The sequence below is a fragment of the Artemia sp. Qi Xiang Cuo genome, chromosome 2, assembly GCF_049724085.1.
Source record: "Artemia sp. Qi Xiang Cuo chromosome 2, ASM4972408v1, whole genome shotgun sequence".
Lineage (NCBI taxonomy): Eukaryota > Metazoa > Arthropoda > Branchiopoda > Anostraca > Artemiidae > Artemia > Artemia sp. Qi Xiang Cuo.
The window spans coordinates 95693652-95714454 of NC_142795.1; the positions used below are offsets into that span (position 1 = coordinate 95693652).

General features: G+C 35.0%; 1 protein-coding gene across 1 annotated transcript in view; it reads left to right on the plus strand.

Annotated features, from left to right (window-relative positions):
• sev (receptor protein-tyrosine kinase sevenless) overlaps positions 1-20803 on the plus strand; it is a 179353-nt gene that overhangs the window by 78776 nt on the left and 79774 nt on the right. The window contains exons 11-14 of the mRNA XM_089104666.1: positions 3223-3409; positions 7704-8035; positions 10079-10276; positions 12748-12937. Coding sequence (XP_088960792.1) covers positions 3223-3409; positions 7704-8035; positions 10079-10276; positions 12748-12937 — 907 coding nt within the window. The remainder of the gene's footprint in view (positions 1-3222; positions 3410-7703; positions 8036-10078; positions 10277-12747; positions 12938-20803) is intronic.

The following is a 20803-nucleotide window of genomic DNA, read 5'->3' on the forward strand; positions in this document are numbered from 1 at the left end:
AAAGGCTAATAAAGAAAATAAGAACAATTTAATTTTTTTCTTTTTGTCCCTCAATATGCGAGGAAAAAACGAATCCTGATTTACTGGTCCTAACTATTGTAGAAAATTCAGCACGTCGAACCTTTTTAAAGTGATGTTTTCTTTAGCAATATAACTGGATCATTATTTAAACCAGTAAGAATGAAAAATTGGCATTTACTATCAGTAAAGGCTAAAAAAGGAAAAAAGAAAAATTTAATTATTGGCTTTTTGTCTCTCAATACGCGAGAAAAAATCGAATCCTGATTTACTGCTACTCACTATTTTAGAAAATTCAGCACGTCGAGTCTTTTTAAAGTGATGTTTTATTTATAAAATTAACTGTATAATTATTTAATAAATTAATAATGAAAAACTGTCATTTAATATCATTAAAGTATAAAAAATAAAATAATAAAAATTTAATTTTTTTCTTTTTGTTCCTCAATATGCCAGGAAAAAACTAATCCTGATTTACTGGTCCTCACTATTTTAGAAAAGTCAGCACGTCGAAACTTTTTAAAGTGATATTTTCTTTAGCAAATTAACTGGATCATTATTTAATCCAGTAAGAATGAAAAACTGGCATTTAATATCAGTTAAGGCTAAAAAAGGAAAAAAAAATAATTTAATTGTTTGCTTTTTGTCTCTCAATATGCGAGAAAAAAACCAATCCTGATTTACTGCTCCTAACTATTGTAGAAAATTCAGCTCGTCGAACCTTTTTAAAGTGATGTTTTCTTTATCAAATTAATTTGATCATTTTTTAATCCATTAAGAATTAAAAAGTGGCATTTACTATCAGTAAAGGCTAAAAAAGGAAAAAAATTAATTTAATTGTTTGATTTTTGTCTCTCAATATGCGAGGAAAAAACAAATCCTGATTTACTGGTCCTAACTATTGTAGAAAATTCCGCTCGTCGAACCTTTTTAAAGTGATGTTTTCTTTAGCAAATTAACTGGATCATTATTTAATCCAGTAAGAATGAAAAACTAGCATTTACTATCAGTAAAGGCTAAAAAAGGAAAAAAAAAATTAATTTAATTGTTTGCTTTTTGTCTCTCAATATGCGAGAAAAAAACGAATCCTGATTTACTGCTACTAACGATTGTAGAAAATTCAGCACGTCGAGTCTTTTTAAAGTGATATTTTCTTTAGCAAATTAACTGGATCATTATTTAATCCAGTAAGAATGAAAAATTGGCATTTACTATCAGTAAAGGCTAAAAAAAGGAAAAAGAAAAATTTAATTGTTGGCTTTTTGTCTCTCAATGTGCGAGGAAAAAACAAATCCTAATTTACTTCTACTAACTATTGTAGAAAATTAAGCACGTCGAGCCTTTTTAAAGTGATATTTTCTTTAGAAAATTAACTGGATCCTTATTTAATACAGTAATAATGAAAAATTGTCATTTACTATCAGTAAAGGCTAAAAAAAGGAAAAAAGAAAAATTTAATTGTTTGCTTTTTGTCTCTCAATCTGCGAGGAAAAAACAAATCCTGATTTACTCGTACTAACTATTGTAGAAAATTCAGCACGTCGAACCTTTTTAAAGTGATGTTTTCTTTAGCAAATTAACTGGATCATTATTTAAACCAGTAAGAATCAAAAACTGGCATTTACTATCAGTAAAGGCTAAAAAAGGAAAAAAAAATAATTTAATTGTTTGCTTTTTGTCTCTCAATACGCGAGAAAAAAACAAATCCTGATGTACTGGTCCTAACTATTGTAGAAAATTCAGCACGTCGAACCTTTTTAAAGTGATGTTTTCTTTAGCAAATTAACTGGATCATTATTTAATCCAGTAAGAATGAAAAACTGGCATTTACTATCAGTAAAGGCTAAAAAAAGGAAAAAAGAAAAATTTAATTGTTTGCTTTTTGTCTCTCAATATGCGAGGAAAAAACAAATCCTGATTTACTGGTACTAACTATTGTAGAAAATTCAGCACGTCGAGCCTTTTTAAAGTGATGTTTTCTTTAGCAAATTAACTGGATCATTATTTAAACCAGTAAGAATGAAAAACTGGCATTTACTATCAGTAAAGGCTAAAAAAGGAAAAAAAAATAATTTAATTGTTTGCTTTTTGTCTCTCAATATGCGAGGAAAAAACAAATCCTAATTTACTGGTTCTAACTATTGTAGAAAATTCATCACGTCGAGCCTTCTTATAGTGATGTTTTCTTTAGCACATTAACTTGATCATTATTTAATCCAGTTAGAATGAAAAACTGGCATTTACTATCATTAAATGCTAAAAAAGGAAAGAAGAATAATTTAATTGTTTGCTTTTTGTCTCTCAATATGCGAGGAAAAAACAAATCCTGATTTACTGGTACTAACTATTGTAGAAAATTCAGCACGTCGAACCTTTTTAAAGTGATGTTTTCTTTAGCAAATTAACTGGATCATTATTTAATCCAGTAAGAATGAAAAATTGGCATTTACTATCAGTAAAGGCTAAAAAAGGAAAAAAGAAAAATTTAATTGTTGGCTTTTTGTCTCTCAATATGCGAGGAAAAAACAAATCCTGATTTACTGGTCCTAACTATTGTAGAAAATTCAGCACGTCGAGCCTTTTTAAAGTGATGTTTTCTTTAGCAAATTAACTGGATCATTATTTAATCCAGTAAGAATGAAAAATTGGCATTTACTATCAGTAAAGGCTAAAAAAGAAAAGAAGAAAAATTTAATTGTTTGCTTTTTGTCCCTCAATATGCGAGGAAAAAACAAATCCTGATTTACTCGTCCTAACTATTTTAGAAAATTCAACTCGTCGAACATCTTAAAAGTGATGTTTTCGTTAGCAAATTAACTGGATCATTATTTAATCCAGTAAGAATTATGGAAGTTAATGTACAATAACGGAACCATTTTGAAACATAAAATGGTTCCGTACGTTTCTTTTCTTTACTTTACTTGAAAGCATTTTAAGACCCTCATATTTGAACTTCTTTAGTTAATTTGAATTTCAGATTTTCTTCTTTTCTTCATAGGGAATACCTTTCACACTATTCATACAGTTGACAGGCACTTTCATGATTATTATTGGAAGTGTGAATCTTTAAAGTTGTATTATCTTTTTAGGAATGTTCTCTTGTTTAACTAAACAAGTCGAGGGTGAAAACAAAAAGTCAAAATGAGGGCAAAATCTCAAAATTAGAAATTGCTTATTAGAACGCTCTTAAATGTTGTTTTATAGGATGGCATGTACTTTCATAATCAGCTGGATGGACCGTTTTCCTCGGGGATTACCTCTCTACTGGTTATGCACGAAGGGTCACAGCCTCAACCCGTTCCAACTCAAGCTGTTTCAGAGCTTCAGGCTATTTTTGGATCTGATAGGTGCTTGATTACTTGGTTGCCCTCTCCCGTTCTGCCGACCAAGGGTTAGTATTCTTTTCCTCATATATTTAAATACTTTCTAAGACCACACTGGCTATACATGACGTATGAAGCTAAGAGAGGTAAGGAAACTCTAAAAGGTTACATTTATTTTTTTTTTTTTTTTTTTTTTTTTTTTTTTTTTTATAGCACTGAGGACGACTTGGCGGAGGTTCTAGTCAAAATATTTGCTGGTTTTTCGTTTTCATATTTTACCACTGGCAGACACAATCCTCGTTTTCTGACCCTTTTTTGGTTTTATTTATCATTTATTATTTCAATTCCTCTCGTAGCTTCATACTCATATGTTTACCAAGTTATTTTGATTCTAAATATCACACTTGATGATTGTGCATAGAGTTCACCTTGAAATGGATTTGTATAGCGTGTGCGTGTTTATTTTTTCATGTTATTTTATACACAGGAAGACAAAAGTTCCGATACTGACCCCCAAACGGAGCACAAGGTATACCTTGCGCAGAAAAGTATTATCTTAGCAAGATAAAAACAGGAATATAAAAAACAAAAATAATGAAAGATAAAACAAAATACCAAAATGTCTTAAATCATTACAAAGACAAGGCAATGCAGATGTTTGACAAAACTAGCCACGTGTGAAAGATTGGGGCCTAGAAGCCTCCTTTAGTGGCCTATATCTCTGAGTAAGATGGAAAAAAAATTGAATTTCAAATTATTTCCTATTTTCAGCAAAAATATTAAATTCAAATACACACGAGACTGAAAGCAACCCTTCCCCTCTCTAAATTTGTAATAATGATAGTTTTGTATTTCCAAACTTCGGACGAAAAATCAACACTATTCAGTATAATTCTTTGTATTTTAAAGATGCAATTCTCCAACTCAGTTATGGAGGTACAGAGGCCGTTGTTTAGGAGGCAAGGACTTGATCTCTTACAAAAGTAAATCACAACTTCACCTCTTTTTACTGCCTTCCCTGTACACAACTTCACGCTGTTCACAACTTCACCCTCCCTATACAGTGAAATCATCGTTGAGCCTCTAGAGACTGTGGCACAATTCTTGGATTTGTAAATTCGGGTTTAAACAGGTTTGTAAAAAGGACAGGAACGCTTAATTCTAAGAGCAACTATTATTTTTTCCAAAAAATCGTTCCTGTTATTAGTAAGAAATTTGTCCTTGCCGTCCTTGGCTACAGCAATGATTGCTGAAATTGCTAGAGCACCTTTAATTCCATTTGATATTCGGAATAAAGCCAATGGAATCCTAGACCACCTTTCTTAAACTAAGTTTTGACAGAAAAAGTCAAATTTGTCAAACAACCAATTGACAGTGGGGTATGAATTCCTTTAAACGTGTCTTATCAAAAATAAAATCCCTGTTTTTCTAGAAATATATTTTCCTGAATTCTCCTAGAAAATTTTTCGCAAGAAGACTCACTCCCTGAAGTAGAAAAAACTCATTGATGCATTTTTCTAGCGTTATTTGCTTTTTATTAGGAAACTATTGTGTATTATAAAAAACGATTTTGCTGGCTGGAGAAACAAATTCTTATATTCTAACCAGAAAAACGGTCGCAAGTCCTAGATATTGTGTTTCAGAAGATTAGGTTTTTGTCTTGTTAAATAAATTCAAAATTAGAATTTGCTAAAGTCAAATTTCAATAAAAATTTAAGCTAAATTTAAGAGAGAGAGAGAAAGAGAGAGAGAGAGAGAGAGAGGGAGAGAGAGAGAGAGAGAGAGAGAGAGAGAGAGAGAGAGAGAGAGAGAGAGAGAGAGAGAGAGAGAGAGAGAGAGAGAGAGAGAGAGAGAGAGAGAGAGAGAGAGAGAGAGAGAGAGAGAGAGAGAGAGAGAGAGAGAGAGAGAGAGAGAGAGAGAGAGAGAGAGAGAGAGAGAGAGAGAGAGAGAGAGAGAGAGAGAGAGAGAGAGAGAGAGAGAGAGAGAGAGAGAGAGAGAGAGAGAGAGAGAGAGAGAGAGAGAGAGAGAGAGAGAGAGAGAGAGAGAGAGAGAGAGAGAGAGAGAGAGAGAGAGAGAGAGAGAGAGAGAGAGAGAGAGAGAGAGAGAGAGAGAGAGAGAGAGAGAGAGAGAGAGAGAGAGAGAGAGAGAGAGAGAGAGAGAGAGAGAGAGAGAGAGAGAGAGAGAGAGAGAGAGAGAGAGAGAGAGAGAGAGAGAGAGAGAGAGAGAGAGAGAGAGAGAGAGAGAGAGAGAGAGAGAGAGAGAGAGAGAGAGAGAGAGAGAGAGAGAGAGAGAGAGAGAGAGAGAGAGAGAGAGAGAGAGAGAGAGAGAGAGAGAGAGAGAGAGAGAGAGAGAGAGAGAGAGAGAGAGAGAGAGAGAGAGAGAGAGAGAGAGAGAGAGAGAGAGAGAGAGAGAGAGAGAGAGAGAGAGAGAGAGAGAGAGAGAGAGAGAGAGAGAGAGAGAGAGAGAGAGAGAGAGAGAGAGAGAGAGAGAGAGAGAGAGAGAGAGAGAGAGAGAGAGAGAGAGAGAGAGAGAGAGAGAGAGAGAGAGAGAGAGAGAGAGAGAGAGAGAGAGAGAGAGAGAGAGAGAGAGAGAGAGAGAGAGAGAGAGAGAGAGAGAGAGAGAGAGAGAGAGAGAGAGAGAGAGAGAGAGAGAGAGAGAGAGAGAGAGAGAGAGAGAGAGAGAGAGAGAGAGAGAGAGAGAGAGAGAGAGAGAGAGAGAGAGAGAGAGAGAGAGAGAGAGAGAGAGAGAGAGAGAGAGAGAGAGAGAGAGAGAGAGAGAGAGAGAGAGAGAGAGAGAGAGAGAGAGAGAGAGAGAGAGAGAGAGAGAGAGAGAGAGAGAGAGAGAGAGAGAGAGAGAGAGAGAGAGAGAGAGAGAGAGAGAGAGAGAGAGAGAGAGAGAGAGAGAGAGAGAGAGAGAGAGAGAGAGAGAGAGAGAGAGAGAGAGAGAGAGAGAGAGAGAGAGAGAGAGAGAGAGAGAGAGAGAGAGAGAGAGAGAGAGAGAGAGAGAGAGAGAGAGAGAGAGAGAGAGAGAGAGAGAGAGAGAGAGAGAGAGAGAGAGAGAGAGAGAGAGAGAGAGAGAGAGAGAGAGAGAGAGAGAGAGAGAGAGAGAGAGAGAGAGAGAGAGAGAGAGAGAGAGAGAGAGAGAGAGAGAGAGAGAGAGAGAGAGAGAGAGAGAGAGAGAGAGAGAGAGAGAGAGAGAGAGAGAGAGAGAGAGAGAGAGAGAGAGAGAGAGAGAGAGAGAGAGAGAGAGAGAGAGAGAGAGAGAGAGAGAGAGAGAGAGAGAGAGAGAGAGAGAGAGAGAGAGAGAGAGAGAGAGAGAGAGAGAGAGAGAGAGAGAGAGAGAGAGAGAGAGAGAGAGAGAGAGAGAGAGAGAGAGAGAGAGAGAGAGAGAGAGAGAGAGAGAGAGAGAGAGAGAGATCTTTTTTTCAGCATTGTTGAAAAATTCAGTAGTTATGCGTAGCAGTAGAGACAACCTATATGGGCATAGTGTGTTTCGATTTATTTCAATACAGTTATAATATTGCCCAAGATTTTCGCCTTAATATCCTTAGGTTTATTAGTCGTAGTAGTAGCACCGGTCATAGTAGTAGTCTTAGCTTTAGTAGCAGTAGTAATAGTTGCAGTAATAGTAGCAGTAGTTGTGGGAGTAGAAGTATTAGTATTATGATGCAAATATTGTCTTTTGGTTAGTTCAACATCCCCCACAGCAAGCGTTGTAAGTCTTAATTTCACACACGAAACTGTTCCTAAGATATTGCTGATATGTCCTTTTGACAACCTGTATACGGATGGCAGGTTGTCACTCCCTCCACTTTAGGCAGCTGTTTTTTTTTTGTTTTGTTTGGTATACAAGTTTGAAAGATTTCTAATGTTTTTTTTTTTTTTTTTTTTTACTAGGAAGCTATTATTACCCAATTTTGCTGGGTGGAGAAACAAATTTTTTTGAGCTGACCTGAAGCAAAAATTGAATTTCAGTAAATTTGCGATTAAATCTTGCGAAAAAAAGATTTTGCTCGGTGAAATCGACCAAGTTCCATATAAAAAATAATTTTGATATGGAAATTTGTTAAATTAAATTTTAATAGACTTTGGAATAAAATTCAGCTAAAATTTAATTTTATTAATCGTAAATGACCGGTTGATGGCGCTCTCTGAATTCTAACTGGCATGTTTGATTGGAAATGAAATTTGTAGAGTTATCCTAGAAAATTTGTAGAATTTAACCCAATATTTGTCCAGACAAAAAGGCATTTTTTATCACACGAAGAGAAATCTTACTGCCATAGCCAAATCTGAATCCTTTCAGAACCTAGTCTTACTTTTTCTGTTTATTATTTTTGTTTGTTTCATGTTCTAATTCTAGGTACTGGAGCTTGGAAAATGTGGCAATATGAAATCCATATCGATGAAATGAAAAAAGGATTCCCCGTGAATTCAATTGTGCGAGAATCGACCACGACTCAATTTACGGAAAAAATGTTGGCATTAAATACAACTTATAGAATTGCAATACGCCCCTTTGTTCAAAACCTCAAAACTAAAGTAAAGCACCATGGACCCATGTCAACTTTTTTCGTTGGAAAAACTTTGTGCCAGCCTGGAGAAAAGTTGCTTATAGCAGGAAAAGACGGCGTTGGGGAAAATAACTTCAACTTGGAGCATGCGCAACTGCTAATCCCAAAAGAATCCTTAATGGTATGTGTTACATTTGACATGTATTCCAAATCGGGCTTGTCTTTTTGTTTGATAATTGAGGTATTGTTAGGAGTGGAGTAGGAAATTGTAGGATAGTAGGGGGACTGATTTTTCTGCAATACCCTGTTTAATTATTTTTCTATCTTATTTCGTAGTTGTTGCCATAAATGATGGTGTAACTAACATAGTGTATGACATAAAAAAAAGGTTTTCCCCTGAACTATTGTAAATTTTTGTATTAAGTAAATATAAATTCGGGAAGAATGGGATGGTGAACATATATTAGGTACAACGTGGACTATTCTTCGGCCTTTGGAGGCATATCCTTTCTTTGGATTTCATTTTTTTTACTCTTGTTGAACTCAAGGACCCGGGCAGGGGGAGGGGGTCTAGGGTCCTTCCCCTCCCCAAAATCCTATTTTCTATTCAGGAATAATTTGAGGGTAACTGAATAGGTCAAATTTTCTTTTCAAACAGACACATCTCAATCAGATTCTGAAGTAATTTTATTTATTAACCCCCTTCCGTAAAACATTTCTCTGGGTGGTTGAACTGGCTGAAACCTATGTACATAATAGACATTGCCTTACTTAAAAACTGAGAACTCAAGATACTGTAAGGGATATTGTACCAAATCGTTAAATTCACAATAGAATTGTTTCCTACAATAATACGTAATAGCTTTAGGCAATAATTCAACAGTCTACAAATCATGAATGATTGGAGCAGTGAAATAAAAGTGAAAATGTAGTATCATAACTGATTATACAACATAACTATATTTCATGAAATGTTAAAATATTTTCACCTAGAGGCAAAATAAAAGCCTCTGTAAGAATGGATACAACGTGGACAAGAAACATTGATTTTCGAAGATTAGAACTCAAAATAATAAGAAGATTAAAATAAAGAGCTTTGTAGTTTTTCTCATTTATGATATTTTATTGGATAGATTTTTACCAGTAACTCTGTATAAGTTTTCGTTTTGTTCTAATTGTAGAATATGCCACTTGAACTTCTTAATTTACAAAACAAGAAAAAAAAACAAAAAAAACAAGGAATCAAATTAGGATGCTCACAAAATTTATCTTTTAATAAATCCTTGAATAATTAATATCTTTGAAAAAGGTCACAACCAAGATTTTGATTCGGGGGGAGTGGGGTTTGGGGAAGGGGGTTACAAAAAAACTTTAAAATAAGCATTAAAATAAGCATTGTTACGTTTTTATAAGTCGGTCAACATATTTTTAGGGGGAGGGGGAGGGTCAAGCCCCCTACCACCCCCTGGATACAGGTTTGCCTATCAGCCACTGAAACAAAGACAAATATTTATTCTTTTTCCCTTATAGAGCCATTAACATTTTATATTTTTAGTTTTATTTTTTCCAGACTTCTTCTAACCATTTTCGTCCTTTTTTTCCATTGCATTTTTATATCTTTTCTTTATCGTTGGCAGAAGTCTCTGTAAAAAAGTATTGGAAACTATCTTACCCAAAAATTTTCTTACCACACATTCATCGACGGCCGCACAAAAATCTTCAGTTTCTTAGTCGATTTCACTTTCAGATTCTATCCTAATTAAAATCTCTCTATTTTTCTTTTAAGATAAAACCTATAAATCATTTTAACTTTTATGCGCTTCGCTCTTGATTAATTTTTGTTTCGTTTTTTATTCTAACTTTGTTTAGGTCACCTCTCTTTTTCTATTCTTTCTCAGTTTATGATTTTTTGCATTCTTTCTTTTTGTCTTGGTATTTTTTTCCTAGTAACGATTCCATTGTATTTTTATGTAGATTCTCTGTTTCCTCTGCTTTTTGTCTATTGTGTAATTTAGGGCATTGTTTATTTCATTTGAGGTTTCCAGTTATTCTATTGTTAGGTCCCCAACAAGCTAAGCTTCTTAGGTCAAGCAAGTAGATTTAGTAGAATTAGTAGAGCTTGCAAAATATTTTTTTTAGCCTGATTAGATTCATTGATTAATTAATACCATCTTCATTTTAACTAATATTCCAAGCTATATTTTGCAAAAGATTTCTTTTTCAGATGGCAAAGAATAGCTTTCATATTAAGCATATAATGCCGCTAAACCAGTCTTTGTATCTACTTGGGAATGACTCTCGTCTTTATCTTTGGCAGTTTTCCAAAAGCGAACTCAAGACACTAAATGGAGCCTCTGCAAGTGCTGCTTGCTACGAAAGACTTGCCAGGAAAATCTATTGGTCCTCCACAAAGAGTCATCGCGTAAGTCTCTCTCCAACTTTAGACATTTTACCCTAAACACGCAAGGCAAAGCCATCCTAGCCGAGTAGTTAGCGCGCTAGACTTGAAACCCTTTGTCCGCGAGGGTAGTGGCTCAAGTCCTGGTTTTTCTGGTTGTTTGGTATGAACGGGGGTCAGTGGCGTGACTCTTTAAGCTCACCCAAAGTTGACCCAGCCAAGAAATGGGTACTTGGAGAAATCTGGGGAAGGTAAACAGGAAAGGTGTGCGAAAGCAGAGGATGGCTGGCCCTCAACCCCCCTTGCACTTCCTGGCTGAAGGGCCATAAAAAGGACATCAGAACCGATGGTAGGGATTTGAAAAATCTCATGCTGTATCCTTTAACTCCACCACAAAAAAACTGACATATTCCCCGCCAAAGAAACCTAAGTAATATAAAAATATAACAAAACCGTGTTCTTTGTTCTGGATAAACATACAAAATTCCACATATTCTTCTGTAGGAGTTTGAAGCATTTACAGTAGAGTTTTGTGATATGTTGAATCTGATCGCTTGACATCTTGGGTTTCCGAACCCCCTCTTTTTCGAAAAGGGTGGAAATTTTCTCAGGTTCGTAGTTTTTGAAGGGTATCATTTAACTTAATGAATTTTACATATTTGGAATCAGCATAAAAAGTCAATCCTTTGGATGCGTTAATTTTTATCAAAACTCGTATTTTCTAAAAGAAGCCCAAATCGCTTCTTAATTACCATTTGTTACCGTGAATTGTTTAATCGATTCACTGTATAATCTGTATAAATGTTTATAAAGGCTAAATATTTCTTTGGTATATCCACGTCATTTTTTATCATACTGGAGGCAGACTTTGTTAGATTTCGTTCATGTATTAGAGATATTTGCCCCTGCATGTTTTCTTGTTACTAGGCATTTTTTCAGTAGAAAGAGTTACAATTGAAACGACTTCATATTCTTTAAAACAAATAAATTATTAATAAGACTTTTTTTTTAGTTTTGATTTGAAAATATAGAAAAATGGCTATTATTTTTCAAAAAGCCAGTGAAAAACAAAATAAAGCAAAAAAAAAAACACTTTAAGCATTAATAATAATAGAAGTACAAATATTTACGTTTCGCCACAAAAGTCCTTATCGGCAGGTAAAAAAATCCAACAAAAACAGAAAAAATGCACAAAAAAGTTATAAATTTCTTAGCTTAGGCGAAATACGAATGTTGTACAAAAAAAACAAACAAAAAACACATATAAATAAAGATGATAGGATAATTCAGTTTTCTTTATTATATACTGCACAAGCACGTACTTTACATTGCCCAGCCTTGTTTTTTTTTTTGAATAGTTTTTAATATTTCTATTGTTCAATTGAAAAATCATCCACATTTTTCTATATTTTCGCTTCGTTTCAATTGTATTGGAAATGCCAAGTTTTCTTCGAAATTATTTTTGGTATTTAATTCTCCTTCTCTAAAAAGAAAATAAGTGGTTACATTTTTTTCTTTTTTTTAATAGAACTTTGAGCAGTGTCTGTTTTTCCAAGGTTATATTTTTTGTTGCGAAAGCTATATCACAAAATTCTAAATATAAATTGTTTTCGACTGACTTGGAAATTAAGTTAGACAGGTGATGGTTTTGAAGTGATATGTGGGTTTGATAGGTGGGATTTGAAGGGGGGTAGGAACACCACACTTTTTTGTGGTAATTTCTGTTCCTTTTATGTTAGACTAAGTGGTTATGTTAAATTTCAGTTTATTTCTTTCTTGACTCTGTTTCTTCATTCACAGCACCTCTTGGTATTTTTTTTTTATACTTGTTAATTTCTGCTCGTTTTAAGCTATAAATTTTTATCTTTTCTTTTTGTGAAATACTTTGTTTTATAAAATAGTTATACATAGTGTCATGCTGCTTTAAAAAGTATTTAGTGCATGCATTATTTAGTGGAAAAAGAACAAAATGCCTCGCTTTCAACAATTTAGACCACTAGATAAAAAAATTCGGGAATGCTCATGACTAACTATAATGATAGCCAATGCTCGATATGATATCACATAAGTCGACGCGCAGTAGCATCGTTTTAGTGAATTGACTGTTTTAAAATTATTAGGAATTTGGATATACTAATACTACCCTTTTTCTAAATCACTTTCTCATCTCTTTCTAAATCCCTTTCTAAATCCCAATCCCATGTGAGCATTGAATTTCTCACGAAAACGTTTTGGTGATTTTTGTAGCGCTACTATGTAATGTCTCACAGCCTCATAAGTAACAGAACCGCTGAGAATTGAAACTCGCGACCCACCTCAACTCGTTTCCAACATTGTCGAGAATGTTGCCGTGTCAATTACCAGTACTCAGTTTGAGCGATAGTACCTAGTTGTAGTACTCGTGGCTGGAATTAGTTTGCGTTGGAGATACGAGTATTTGCTCTAGTTGAAAAAATAAAAAAAATGATAGAATACTCTAATTAGCATTCTTATAGATATTTCGCACTTCTATTTATACGGAAACTCACAAGAACCTCCCAATATCAGCGTTAGCCAGCTCCCTAGCTTGTGATTCAACACATGGAAGACTTTTCTGGTCAACGTCATATTCAGTTGAAGGCTCGAGATTAAATGGAATGGATAGGAAGTACTACTTTAGGATTGATTTTCTCTCTGGAAAATTGAGTAAGTTTGGTTGTATCTTTTATTTATTTATACTTCCTGAGAAAGGGTTGTGTGATGCCTCAAAATGGAATAGTGCAAAGAAGAGATGAGTCAAAGGGAGAAGGAGACGTTATTCACAGTTGATTCCATGCGAACATCTATGACGTACTGCATGGGATGCATTATTACATCTATGGCGTGTTTTCGTAGGCTAATCACATCATTCCTAATTTTCACTGGGAGACAAATAATCCCGTCTTTTTAAAACTTGATCGGTTTAAAATTGCCTGGATGAAATTATAAGTAAGGTATACCATTTTTATACCTACCATTTGTATATTTTTTAACGCCCAGCAAAATTTTTAACGCCCCTCCCCGTACAAGTCGGTAAATCAGAGGCAACGCTGTAGCGTTGCCTATAGTAAAGGCCATACGGCTCCAATGTTTTATTATTATTTATTATTTTTTTCCCAGAGGCTCTTCCTATGGAAGGGGTCGTCATAGAAACTTCAGAGCGGGATCATTCGATTGCAAATGGAGAGTTCTAGTGCACTTTTTTAATTGTCGAAAATGATTGGAGGGCACCTAGCCCCCCCCCACGCCCACCATTCCCCCAAACACATCCAATCAAAATTTTGAGATAGCCATTTTGTTCAGCGTAGTTGATTTCCAGATAGAAAATATATTCTTGAGGAGGAAACTCCCTCACAACCCTCAGGGCAAGGGTTTTAAGTTACGCCCTGGGAGCATATAAGGTTTTTATAGAAGGTGTTGTCGTAGAAACTTCAAAACAGGCTCATTCGATTGGAAATTAAAGGGCTAGTGCTCTTTTTAATAGTCGAAAGTGATTGGAGTGCAACTCGCCCCCCCACGCCCATCTTTTCCCCAAACACATTCAATCAAAATTTTGAGATAGCCGTTTTGTTCAGCGTAGTTGATTTCCAGATAGAAATTATATTTTTCAGGAGGACACTCCCCCACAACCCTCAGGGCAAGGGTTGTAAGCTGTGCCCTGGGGGCATATAAGGTTTTTATAGAATGCGTTGTTGTAGAATTTCAAAAAAAGCGCATTGGATTGGAAATTCAAAAAGCTAGTGAATAGCCCTTTTGAATAGTCGAAAGTGATTGGAGGGTGACTAGCCCCCCCACGCGCATTATTCCCCCAAACACATCCAATCAAAATTTTGAGATAGCCATTTTGTTCAGTTTAGTTGATTTCCAGATTGAAGATATATTTTTGAGGAGGACATCCCCCCCCCCACAACCCTCAGGGCAAGGGTTTTAACTTATTCCCTGGGGGCATGTGAGGTTTTTATAGAAGGCGTTGTCGTAGAAACTTCAAAACAGGCTCATTCGATTGGAAATTAAAGGGCTAGTGCCCTTTTTAATAGTCGAAAGTGACTGGAATGCAATTAGCCGCCCCCCCCCCACCCCCATTATTTCCCCAAACACATCCAATCAAAATTTTTAGATAGTCATTTTGTTCAGCGTAGTTGATTTCCAGATAGAAAATATGTTTTTGAGCAGGACACTCCCCCAGAACCTGCAGGGCAAGGGTTTTAAGATATGCCCTGCGGGCATATAAGGTTTTTATAGAAGGCGTTGTTGTAGAAACTTCTAAAAAAGCGCATTGGATTGGAAATTCAAAAAGCTAGTGAATAGCCCTTTTGACTAGTCGAAAGTGATTGGAGGGTGACTAGCCCCCCCCCCACGCGCATTATTCCCCCAAACACATCCAATCAAAATTTTGAGATAGCCATTTTGTTCAGTTTAGTTGATTTCCAGATTGAAGATATATTTTTGAGGAGGACACTCCCCCCCCCACAACCCTCAGGGCAAGGGTTTTAACTTATTCCCTGGGGGCATGTGATGTTTTTATAGAAGGCGTTGTCGTAGAAACTTCAAAACAGGCTCATTCGATTGGAAATTAAAGGGCTAGTGCCCTTTTTAATAGTCGAAAGCGACTGGAGTACAACTAGCCCCCCCCCCCCACACCAATTATTCCCCAAACACATCCAATCAAAATTTTTAGATAGCCATTTTGTTCAGCGTAGTTGATTTCCAGATAGAAAATATGTTTTTGAGCAGGACACTCCCCCAGAACCTTCAGGGCAAGGGTTTTAAGTTATGCCCTGGGGGCATACAAGGTTTTTATTGAAGGCGTTGTCGTAAAAGCTTCAAAACAGGCTCATTCGATTGGAAATTAAAGGGCTAGTGCCCTGTTTAATAATCGAAAGTGATTGGAGTGTAAGTAGCCCCCCTGCCCCGCATTTCACAAACACATCCACTCAAAATTTTGAGATGGCCATTTTGTTCAGCATAGTTGATTTCCAGATAGAAAATATATTTTTCAGGAGGACACTCCCCCACAACCCTCAGGGCAAGGGTTTTAAGTTATGCCCTGGGGGCATATAAGGTTCTTATAGAAGGCGTTGTTGTAGAAACTTCAAAAAAAGCTCATTCGATTGGAAATTCAAAAACCTAGTGCCCTTTTGTATAGTCGAAAGTGATTGGAGGGCGACTTGCCCCCCCCCCACACCCCTTTTTTCCCCAAACACATCCAAACAAAATTTTTATATAGCCATTTTGTTCAGCGTTGTTGATTTCCAGAGAGAAAATATGTTTTTGAGCAGGACAATCCCCCAGAACCTTCAAGGCAAGGGTTTTAAGATATGCCCTGGGGGCGTATAAGGTTTTTATAGAAGGCGTTATTGTAGAAACTTCAAAAAAGGCCCATTGCTAGTGCCCTTCTTAATATTCAACAGTGATTTGAGAGCAACTAACACCCCTCCCTCGCCCACATTTTCCCCAAACACAACCAATCAAAATTTTGAGAGAGCCGTGTAATTGAACGTAGTTTTAAGTTCTGGAAATTAGGTCTTTGATGATTACAACTACCCCACAGCCCTCAGGGCAAGGGTTATAATTTAAGGATTCTCCAAATCCTTCCCATTATTTCTTATGGAAGTGATGCTCGTATAAACGTTAGAGAGGGCTCATTTGACTGAAAATTGAAAATTCTTGTTTACTTTTTAAGAGTCAAAAGAGATTGGAGGGTAACTAGCCCCCTCCCCTCCTCCACGACCTAAATGCATCAGATAAAAATTTTGAGATAGACATTTTGTTAAAATAGTTCAAAGTTATCTGATAACAAAAAACTCCAGTGTCGAGACAGCCCACCAGGGCCCGGGGGTAGGCGTTGTAAGTTATGCCCTGGGGCATAACTTATTAAGGTGGGCTTATAACCTATGGGAAGAGGTTTTGTATGGGAAGAACACATAGGAAATCTATCATAATTATCCAATTACAAGGTTAAAATACATACTCTGTGATAGATGCAAAATTGCTTTGGCACACAAAATCCTATTAAGGTCAATTCCAAACAGTCGTGATTCCTTTGTGTCGGCAAGTGAAATGGTCTGAACCCCCTTATTGGAGCTATTTTTTTAATCCATTCATTGTTGTCAATCGCTGTCCACAAGTTATGCAAGCTGTCTATTGTTCATATATAAGGTTTTTATCAAAGAGGTAATCGTATAGACTTTGAAAAAAGCCTCATTAGATATAAATTGAAAGTTCTATATCCGTTTTTTAAATTCAAGAATCATCGTACAGTCAGCAGCCCCCCCCCCATGCCATAAAAACTTGAAACTTTTTGCAATAAAAAACGAAAAGAAATTCATTAAAAAAAACTTTCCGAAAAATAAGTTTTTCTAAGAAAAGTAAAGGCCATTTTAAACTTGAGCTCAGGAGTTACAAATGCCTCTTAAAATTCAAACTCAAAACGACCAGAAATTACTCTTAAAGAATAAATGAAACCCAAAAGAAACAGAAATTAAATAAACAATCAAAGGAAAAAACATACAACAAGTAATAATGTAAATGAATAAATAGATCTTAAAGCGAGTAATGCTTAGATTGAATATGAAAATCAAGCTTAAAACAAAAACACATATTTTGCCGTTAAAGTACAAATGAAACTTAAAACGAACATAAACTAAATAAACAACCAATGCGAACAAACATACAATATATATTAATTTAAATGAATAAATAAATCTTAAAACGAGTGAAACTTAAAAAGAATATGCAAATCCAGTTTGAATCGAATAAAAATAACTACAAACAAGAGTTTGGGTATCGCCTCACTGCAAAAGCCTAAAACCTACTGCGTCATTGGCGCTTTACTGAAAACGAATTGTATTACAAATGTTTTCTTTTGTACTTAATATTGAAGATAAATATTAAAATTACGGTAAAATTTTGAACTGATGAGCTTTTAGCAATTAATATCATTATGGATCAAATATTCAGTTTAATTTATTCGTTCTTTTCAAGATTAGTCAAGACAAATATAGTTTCACTACAAACAAAATTTGGATACTGCCCCTTTCTTTAACTGTAAAAACCCAAAGCCTTCTGCGTCATAGGTGCTTCACTGAAAACGAATTATTTGTATATTACAAATATTTTCTTTTTCGGCTCTTACAGCATTGAAAATGAAAATAAACATTACTGTGAAAAAAAATCTTGAACTGCCGGATCTTTCAACAATTAATATCATTATATATTTAATATTCAATTTGATTTTGTTTATACTTTCCAAGACTGTTCAAGACTCATATAGTTTTGCCATTTTTTTTAACTCTGCCATTTTTGAAAACTAATCGTGTTGAAAACTAATTGTTTGTTATGAAAACATTTTATGGCTTCTAGGCATTTCTATTTGAGCGGAAAACTGCACCTTAAACTTTGTGGAACATGCATTTTCTTGCATGAAACACCAAAATATAATAAAATGTCAAGTTTAGGAGTGTTCCACCACTCGCAAGCAAGTGCCATTGGTATTTTTGAATTCGCATGGTCAATTTAGGGGGTGGAGGGTAGGCTAATTCTCGTAGCAGCCCCATTCCGTCGTGGTATGATTCACATTTTCAACACCTGGCGTCCAGACTATCATATAATCTACCAAGCATACAACTACCCCAAATCAGTATCAATAAATAAATGAAACCCAAAACGAACAAAAATTAAAATAAATATTAGAGTCATACTCATAACGAGCATAAATTAATATGATCAGGGTTCAAAACCCCTGTGCTTTCTAAAAGCCAGAATATAATTTGTACTTTACTGAAAAAAAAAATTCAAATGAGTTTACTGAAAAAAAATGGGCATTGTCAATTTAATATACATATGCTGATATTTATTCCCTAAAATCTTAATTAATTTTTGATTTCTTAATGTTACAAAAGTGAAAACATTTCAAAGAATTGTTTTCAATAAAGCGCCAATGACGCAGTAGGTTTTAGGCTTTTCCAGTGAGGCGATACCCAGACTCTTGTTTATAGTTATTTTTATTCGATTCAAACTTGATTTGCATATTCAATTTAAGTTTCACTCGTTTTAAGATTTATTTATTCATTTACATTAATATATTTTGTATATTTGTTCGCATTGATTGTTTATTTAATTTCTGTTCGTTTTAAGTATCATTTATACTTCAATAGCAAAATATCTTTTTTTGTTTTAAGATTGATTTTCATATTCAATCAAAGCATTACTGGCTTTAAGATCTATTTATTCATTCATATTATTAGCCTACTTGTTGTATGTTTTTTGCTATGATTGTTTATTTAATTTCTGTTCGTTTTGGGTTTCATTTATTCTTTAATAGTAATTTCTGGTCGTTTTGAGTTTGAATTCTGAGAGGTATTTGTATCTCCTGAGCTTAAGTTTAAAATGGCCTTTACTTTTCTTTGAAAAACTTATTTTTCGGAAAGTTTTTTTTTAATTAATACAAACAAATGCTTATAAGACAAACGTCACAGATGAGTAACTTAATTTTCATAATATCTTTAAAATTACCTTGGAAAGATTTGGAAATGTTCATAAAGATTAAAAAGTTAAAACATTAGAAATCAGTAAAAAATAAAATAGAAGTATTTGGCACAAAAGAGCTTAAGAAGGTGTAGCTTTCTGTTGAAGGCATGGCTGTCTTTGAAAATTAACAGACTGAAAATGTTTTAAACGCTTGTGAACGAAAAGCATTGTCAAGTTTAGCTAATTAGTTTTGTTGATCTATTTTGACGATTTGACGAGGCAGCACTGACGAAAATATGGTGCTACTATTACTACTACTAACAGCTCACCACAGAACCAAGCCGCCTGAACCCAACACAGCTACGCACGCTCCTCCTCTATTCCAATTTATTCAAAGGTTTCCTCTTTAGACCCTCCCAGGAAGTTCCATTTCCCTTTAATCTTTCTTTATGACATCATCCCACCCCAACCACGGACGACCTGCTTTCCGTTTAGCCCTAGGTGATTGGTCGAAATGGAAAATCTTCGGAAATCTGTAATCCTTCATCTGCAGAATGTGCCCTAGCAATCTCATTCTTTCTCTCATTATAGCCCAAGAAAGCGGAACTGAACCACACTTTTTGCACAGCCTATTGTGTGAAATACGGTCAGTCAGCCAGGTAGAACAATCCGTAAGCGATTTCTCTAGAAAACATCTAGCAAATCTTCATCCGTTTTTCAGTGGGCCCATTCTTCAGAACCATATTTGACCACTTTCATCACTGTAGCTTCTAATATTCTAATCTTGGTTTGGAGACTTATCTTCCTATTCTTTCAAATTTTTTTCAGCTGTGAAAAAACGCCCTGAGCCTTGGCTATTCTAGTCTTAGCATCTTCACTGCTCCCACCGTCTTTACTAATAATACTACCAAGGTAAGTGAAGCTGTTCATCTGATCAATCTTTTCTTTGCCCGACGTCATCTTTTCATCTTCACTTATTTTAGCCTTACCGACTTAATCTTCTTGGTTCTTAACATTATTCTTCAAAACTATTATAGCACCCTGAACTCGCAAAACTCTTAAAAGTTGATGCATTTTGCTCACGTTTCCATCTGAATGCTTATATCATCAGCATAATCTAAGTCAAGGAAAGCTTTCCCTCCCCATTCGATTCTGTGTTCTCCCATTGCCTTTTCTGTGCTCCTTAACTGCAATAAAAATTATATAGTTGTGAAACAAGTAAAAGAAAAATCTTAGAAAATCCCTGTTTTCAGGTGTAAATAGATCTAAAATCTGTTTAAACTTCTGGTGTGAAAGGGCATACTGGTAAATACAACTAGAATTTAAATTCAAGCTCATTGTTGTGTGATACTATAGCCTAATAAAAATAAGGAAAGTTTTGAATCACAAAATTTTCCAAGTAACCTTTCTGGGTTTCTGTGAGCAGATGAGTCAAAACGCAAATTGTTTTTATTGCTGATATTAGTGTAAAACTAGAGAAATAGATTTACAATTTCTAAGCAATTTATACATTAAACACATAGATAAGAAGTTGTCTCTCTGACAATTTTTCTACATTTTCTAGATCTTTTACCCATATTTTTTTATAAAATACTTCTCAAAATATTTAAAATATATTTTTTTTAAAGCTCTAAAGTGGGTAAATTGCGTACAAAATACTGAAAATAAGGACAGAGGGGTGAGAAAACATAAGATTTAAGGGTCAGGCACAAAACTAAAGTCCCATATGCCGTATGCCTGTTACTAGTGTTATATGTTTTTGACATCAGTCAACGTCCAGCCCAAAAGAGTTATTTTCCCACTCAGATGATAGCATTTTTTCAATTGTAACAAGGTATGCGGCTAGTTTTTGCTTTCTCTTCTTAAACAACCACACTGTTAGCCCACGGTACGATTCCCTTTCGTATTCACTTTTTATTATGAGATGAAAAATTACATTTTATTTTTATCTGATCACCTTTGACTGAAAGAGTAGAATGAGTCACTTTCGACTCTTAGCACTAGAACATTAAATTTTCAATTGAATGAGCCTTCTTCCATGTTTGAGAGACCACCAATACGAAG